The 7,855-nt window shown below is 35.6% G+C and overlaps 1 protein-coding gene across 1 annotated transcript in view; it reads right to left on the reverse strand.

The window, feature by feature from the left end:
• LOC111747016 (LHFPL tetraspan subfamily member 3 protein-like) overlaps positions 1-7,855 on the reverse strand; it is a 390,070-nt gene that overhangs the window by 204,853 nt on the left and 177,362 nt on the right. The window contains exon 2 of the mRNA XM_023537996.1: positions 6,786-7,022. Within this exon, the coding sequence (XP_023393764.1) occupies positions 6,786-6,999 (214 nt within the window). The 5' untranslated portion in view covers positions 7,000-7,022. The remainder of the gene's footprint in view (positions 1-6,785; positions 7,023-7,855) is intronic.

A 7,855-nucleotide genomic window follows, 5' to 3' on the forward strand; every position in this document is an offset into this window, starting at 1 on the left:
GATTCAACTTGAGAGTCATTAGGGTATAGATGTTATTTAAAGCTATGGCACCAGATGAGATAACCTAGGAATTGAGTATAGCTAGGAGGAGTGGAGAGATAGGGAGGAATCAGCAAAAGAGACTACGCAGAAAATGCTTCAGAGAGATAGAAGGAAATTTAAGCAAGGTCAGCTACTGGAAACCAACTAAAGAAAGAGTTTCAAGGCTCAGCCAGTGGTCAACCATAAAAAGGTTGCTGAGAGGTCAATATAAGAATTAAAAATTAACTGTGAAATTTAGCATTAGGAGATTGGGGGTGACCTTCACAAGACAGTGTCTGTGAAATGCGGGGTGAGGGGAAGCCTGAGCGGAGTGAGTTTATGAAAGAATTGGAGGAGAGTACTTAGCAGCAGTAAGTACATAAAACAAGTCTATGAGGACTTCTAGGATCTGCTCCAACTCTCAGATTAATTCTAGCCCTTCTGAAAAAGTGCCAGGATATATTCAATATTTTAGAGGCAGATTCCAAGATGCCTTGATGACCATGAGAAATTTGTTCTACACGAATTCCATCGGGAAACAGTTCACTATGGCTTTAATAAAGTTTTAATTCAAAGCATTTGTCTGACCTTCTTGATCTGACCTCACTAGGTATTTTTTGTTTGTTTTTTAAAATTGAGATATAATTGACATGTAACATTATATTAGTTCCAAGTACATAATGTAGTGATTTGATATATGTGTATATTGCAAAATGATTCCTACAATGAGTCTAGTTGACGTCCATCACCGCACATAGTTTTTTTTCTTGTGATGAGAATATTTAAGAACTACTCTCTAAGTAACTTTCAAAAGTACAATACAGTATTATTAACTATTGTGCGTTAGTTAATAGGCTGTACATTACATCCCCGAGACATTTATTTTATAAGTGGAAGTTTGTACCTTTTGACCACCTTCACCCATTTTGCTCCCGACCCTTGCCCCTACCTTTAGCAATCACCAATCCGTTCTGTGTCTCAGTGGGTTTTTATAAAATTACATAGTCAAGCAAGGGGATCAGTTATATAGGCTATTCCTCATTTTCAAGTGTATTAAACTTTTGATTAAATAACATTATCTAAAATCTACCAAATGAAAATAAGACAAAACTCTTTTAAGACATAACTTGTACAGGGCTGACTGGTAAAGTTGAAAACAATAGAATCAGCATCTGCTAAGAATTGATTACATTGTGTACTAGAATTTGAAATGTCAAGTAAAAGGATTTCTGTTTGAGCCCTTCCTAGCTGTGAAAATTTAGACAAAATATTTAACTTTTATGAACCTCAAAAACTAGGGTAATAAACATTTCACAGGATTATTACAAAGATCAAATAAATGTTATGTGGGAAAATGATTACTAATAAGTAAAGTCTATGTACGTATTGATTATAAATTGCTTCCACACAAATGCTTTTTTTTTTCCTTAGACTCCCTCAGCTCGTCGCAGGAGGCAGGGCTGGGTATTATTATTATTATCACTTTAAAGACGGGGAAGCTGAGGGTCTAAGATGTTAAGGGACTTGCAACTTGGAGTTGAGACCAGAAACAAAGTTTTTACCTTTGATCTGGAGCTCTGTCCACTGTCAAGGTGTCCACATGAACACCACATAATATGGGAATCCAGTGAGGTAAAGAGGCTCTTCTGCTGTGGGCCAGAGTTTCTAAATCTGACTCATTCTGCTCTTGGTGGTGTGGATGAACGGGGCCGTGATGGCACAGTTCACTGGGTAGGTAGATATTTGGCTGAGGGAGAAACCTTAGCCGTCCTAGAGTTCCTTCCCCGTGAACTTTATCTTTCCCTTCTCCTCGTCACTTGCTAACAAGTCCCTAAAAAAGCTTTTAGTGTGTTCACTGCTCTGAGGGCAGATCTTGCTGCCCTCGCAGTGTCTTCAAAGGACACCCTTGAAGGTACTCCCAGAACTGAGATATTTTATTGCTGGAAGAAACTTCAGATGACATTTAGACAAGACTGCATTTTATGGACAAGGAAGCTTAATTCTGGAACTATTAAGATATGGTGCAAGGCTCCTCAGGGCATGTCAGAGACAGCACTGCTCTGGGTGGTGCAGGCTCTTTCCATTACACCATTGGGCTGGGGCATGGCACGGTACCTTAAGTTAAAATTCTGAAGAGTTTCTCAATTAGTTATTTAAGTAAAATGAATTTATTCGAACTCCCTGTATTATAGCATTAAGAAGAGCTTAAATCACTTAATAAATAAATAGTAGCTGAAGTCACCACTTGATGGGTAATCATGTTTTCTCATTTGCAGTTTAAGTGCTAGAAGACAAAGTGACTTTAAAACTGCTCATGAGAGGACCCAATTATCTGATAAGCAATTCCAAAGACCATATACACAAATGCAGAAAAGGACGTCTTTATGAATAGTTTCTCACAAGGTAAGAGATATTTGTGGCACAGGAATGCTGGAAAATGTAATTATTTATCCTTTTACAACTAGTGAAAGAAATTGAAAATGAAGCTTTCATTTCAAATCCGTTTTATCTGGATGAAACTTTAATTTTACATAATTAAATTGACTTGACAGTTCAGTGTGCTAAAATATGCAGTTAAGCAGCATTGTGAGGTTAAATGCTTACTGTTGATGGCTCATTTAGAAATTATGCTGCCGAACTCCCAAACAGGAATGAACACCTGCCTATTCTTATCCCCAAAGCCAGAGACGGCACACAGCATACAGGGCTGGCTCCCCAAATTCAGAGTAGGCAGTTGAATTTTCTTGCCTGTGCCAACTCCTGCATAAACTTAGTTGGATGTTTTTAAAGAGTTTTCACTCTTTGTTTTTCAGCGAGGCTTTTTTTTTTTTTTTTTAAATGAAAAAATTTTCTGGGACTTTTAAGGAGCATCATAGATGATTAACTTTATCTCTTACAGAAGTTTCTTCAATGACAACACTTGGATCATCAAAGCTGTCTTCCGTTTGTTGAAAGTATGTATGTTAAAACTCTTTCATTCCAATTTTGCCATGTCACAACTTATGATACATTTCAGCGAAAGACCTCTTTTAATTTATCTTTGCATTCCTGGAAAAGGAGAGGCTTAAGAAATGTTGTGGGAGGTGTTGAAGCGGGACAATGAAATGGGGTTGGGGTGAGGTCACTGGAAATTTAAGAGGCAGTGGTCTATACAGGTGAAGTCATTCACCCGCGTACCTCCCCCTTGTTTTCCCTTTGAATAGCACCTTTGTGATGGTTAATTTATGGCTCAGTAGCATCCTATGTTCCCTTTCATCTTAAGACTCTGTGAGCGGAATATAGTTCAACTACAACCGAGTTCCCTTTCCTTCTTTGATATATTCTAGAATTCACGTAACACTGATTCTTGTTTCATCCATTGGGGTGGTTATTGTGAAGGACTCATGGATCTAAGCAATATCCTTACTGTAATGATACATGGAAAACCTGAACCCATTTGGAGGCTTTCCTGATAAACGGGGGAAGTGTGTTGCTAGATTAATTACAAAAATCACAAAATGAATATATGATCATGCCATGAGACCACTTAGGACCTGAGGCTGCTCAAGATAAACTTCTTTGAATTGGGGGCACATGCTATATTTGCATGTTTATTCTCTCCATAATGCTCCTGCTACTTAATACATGATCAGCAGACCATAAAACTGGAAGATTCCAAAAGATACTACAGTGCGTATAGTGATATAATGTATAAAGGAATGTATGAATATTTTACTCTTTTCAGTCAAGGATTGAGATATGGTATTTTCTGCTTCCAGAGGCATGATGGAGTTTAAAAATTTCTAAAATTTCATGAGCTAGATTTGCCTCTGTCTCATTGCATTGTCCTGGAACCCAAGAGGCCTTGACTACCAAAGGATATCTTGGTAGTTTTATAGAAAAGAAAATTAACTGAAAAAGAATGTTTTAGTAAGCAAAAAGTTATATTAACATATCTATGTGAATTGTAAAAGTACTCATTTATAACCAACTTCCTAATTACAAATTATTCTTATTAGATATTTCTTCCCTTATGATCTATAGACATTAATACTATTTAGTTTTGGTTACTGCATGCACTTGGAAGCCATTAAACTACTGTTTAGTGAAACTATGTTCATATACAAACATACAAAACCACTGATTGGTCTTTCCTTGAACTTTGGGAGTTTCAACACTGAACAAGTGTTGAAATAATACCAAATAATACCAAATAATATAGGCTAATTCACATGGCATGTGTAAATCTTGTACCATTTCTCAGAAATATGTAGGTTTGATTACATTTTCTGCAAGGTTTAGGATCCTGGTCTCATTTTAAACAGAGCCTATTGTATGAGGATCCGAAAGGCCTGCAGAGTAGAGCTGTTAATGCTTTCTCAGTTCCAGATAAAGGAATTCCGGTTGTGAAATAAAAATGTAGAACAATTGAAATGTTTCATCAATGTGGCCCGATACTTTCTGCTACTTTATTGGATCTGATTTGCTGCCAGTGAACTGCTACTGATTGTAGCCCTTCATGGAAGATACTATGGATACATGTGAATATGATACATGCAAATGGAGAAGATGATGAACACAGAAAAATCATACACAGTCCCTCAGCCTTATGTTGGCTTCTTAACTTTCTTTCCCATTAGCACTTCACCAAGGTATTTCCAATGTATCATTGAGTGGAAAATGATGCTTTCTTTAATGAAAACCTAGACAGAAAAGATCAGGCATCAACATTTAACTGAGTCAACCAGAAGACCCCTTTTGAAAACTGTTGAGTGTTATTCTGTAATCCTAGCTGTTCCTTTCTGAAGCATGAATTAGAATCATTGTCACTTGTATATGTGGACAGGAGTTGGAATTCCCAATTGCCAAGTAAAAATGTTCCTGGTTTTCTTTTTTCTTTTTCTTTTCTTTTTTTTTGAATTTCTTCTTATTTGTGGTCAAAGGATGTCTACAAAGTTAAAGGTTCTCCGTATAACTTTGAATGTTTAGTTGAGCATGCTGGTTCACTACTGGATAGTGGTAGAATTTAAGAGTTTGCAGAAAGAATTTTCTTTAATTCATTCTTTATGGAAAGGTAACTTATTTTAATATTGAGCTATCCTTATTATTAACTTCAAAGTGAAGTTACTGGACAGAGACCTATGTACATCCAACAAGTCATAAAGACAACAGACAAGGGCACACAATTAATGAGTGTATGTGAAAGCACTTCAAATCTGTAACATGCTTTATAAAGTATAATAATTAGCTTCATATTATCCTTTTTATTTAGAAAGGGTAACTCAAAGAGAAGGGTTGCATTTTTAGGAAGTATCAGCACTACTTCTCTGAGAAAGGATTGTTTTTGTGTTTAGGATATTTTTGACATAACCAAGTAAACTGTGGATGATTGCTGCTCTCCTGGAATTCTCAATTTTCTCTCCTTATAGTTCATAGTTTAGAAGCATAAACGGTGATGGTCTAAATATAAAGCTTGCTATACTATCTTTGCATGGGACACTCATGTAGATACTGATACGTGCTTATATGTGAGGCTTGTTGAAGCAGTGAAGAGTTTCTGAAGTTAGCAACTACTTGAAATAAGCCAAATTTCCTAATTCAAGAATAGATTTAATTCCCAATTAAGAAAAAAGCTAGGAGAAGGAGCCACTCAGTTGAAAGTACTGCTATAATTTTAAAGTATTAAAGTTAAAGATAATATAAAGATAAAAAGTTAAATGAATCAAATATATAATAAAACTAATACAGTAAATTCTATCCTAAGAAACTGGTTTAGAAATCCGGAAAGAAAATTAAAAGATTCATCTTGAATAATGACTTACTACCTTGCTGGCCTGCTGTAATATTTCTATCCTAGTTTCTTTGTGTCCTTATTTCTATCCTAGTTTCTTTGTGTTTCAGGATACATTTTCTTTTTTGAAAAGAAATATGATGGCTTTTGATTACTCAGATAACACATTTAAAATTCATCTAATTAGGTAATTACCGAAACCTCTAACTGTAACTATTTGGGGCCAGTATCTCTACCTTTCTCTGAGAGAATGAGTTTGACTTTAAATAAAGTGATTGTGAACAGTTTAATAAAGTCATTTATATATCATTTTCTGAGATTCCCAAGGCATTTATTTCAACCTAGAAAATAACCTGGAAGCATTTTCCATTTAGTCAAATAGACCACACACACAAAAAGCTATATTCATAACCATTAACTCAGAGAGGGAAGGAAGAAGAAACTGGAAAAAATTGTATTTAAATAATAATAATGGACTCAGAGAGCCTCGGAAAGGTAAATGTAAAAATACAATATTTTTTATTTTTAAGGATTTTTATTAAAATATAGCTAACATACAATATTGTATTAGTTTCAGATATACAATACACTTATTCAACATTTATATACCTAAAGAAGTGATCACTATGATAACTCCAGCAACCATCTGACACCGTACAACACTATAAAAATATTATTGACTATATTCCCTATGCTGTACACCACATCCCCATAACTTCTTTTATACCTGAAAATTCGAACCTCTTATTCTCCTTCACCTCCCTCCCTAGCCCCCACCACTTTTTGATTTTTCAATTACAGTTGAGGAAAAATACAATATTTTAATTGTGTAAACTTCTTGAGTTAAGCATGGGGGAAAGTCTGTGAACTACACAGCATTAAAAGATACAACAAATTAAACCCACAAGGGAAGTACTGGTATTTGATAAAAGGTGGAAAGTATCATTTTTTGTGCTTAGGTGTCCAGGTAAAGAGTTCCCCAAAGCAATCTTACCTTTGTTTTCTGCCTTCAGTTCCTCTGCCATCAAGCTGTCTTGTCGATTACCAAGCACAAATGCCAGAAACGAGAGGATCAGAGCATCCAAAATTCCAATAATGGCCAGGATGTACGCCCAGCGGACTGAACAAGCCCCGAGAGTGTATTTGTCTGTCTTTTCTCCACACATCCGTTTTACTTCTTCTGAATCCCAGCCATCAGGGAAAATCATACAGCCAAGCACAAGACAGGCAGCTGAGAGGGAGAGAGGAAAAAAAACCTGTTAACAAATTTTATTTTAGCAAATATTGGTACTGTTTGTCAAATCACTCTTCCAAATTCTTGGTTTAATGAATAGCGAATCTTACCATGTCCTACCCAGTGTTTTTCCCTCCCCTGGTTAACTTAAAAACAGCCCGGCACTTTGCAGGAATGCACTTCACAGAGAGCCCAAGCATCTGAGAGAAGATATGTTGATCTATAAGAAAATACTTAAAAAATTGAATTAAATGTGTGCATTTGTGGAAAGGCTCCCACTGCAAATGGGAATCATATGCATAAGAAATCATAGCACAGCGAAATGACAGTTCAATGCTGGATTTGAAGAGCTATGACAGCAGCCAGATAGAGGATTAGGATAACGTGGAAAATACCAGAGTGTATGTTGACTTTGAATCACAGTAAAATATAATTTCATATTGTGATCTACACACACACACACACAAACAGAAAAGTTTCTTGAAACTATATTTTTCACATGCAATGCACTCTGATATTTTCTACTCTATTCTCTTCATTTTTAAAAAGGCAGAATAACACTGCAATGTGGTGTGGCACCACACGGCTTTTCTGGAAATTCAGAAATTTAAGGAGAATACTTATATTCTATTTCCTAAATATCATTGTGGGAATCATATGAATACTTTTTAAATAAGAATATGTTACTTTGAAGATTAAAGAGGACAAGTGGCTATTGTTGCCACTCTCATTATATTTAATTAAATTAGGGGTAAACAATGATAGTTTTAAGTTATAAAGAACATTCTGAACAGGTGGATTCATTCATTAATTCATCCACTCATTAATTC

This window comes from Pteropus vampyrus, unplaced genomic scaffold (genome assembly GCF_000151845.1).
Source record: "Pteropus vampyrus isolate Shadow unplaced genomic scaffold, Pvam_2.0 Scaffold208, whole genome shotgun sequence".
Taxonomy (NCBI): domain Eukaryota; kingdom Metazoa; phylum Chordata; class Mammalia; order Chiroptera; family Pteropodidae; genus Pteropus; species Pteropus vampyrus.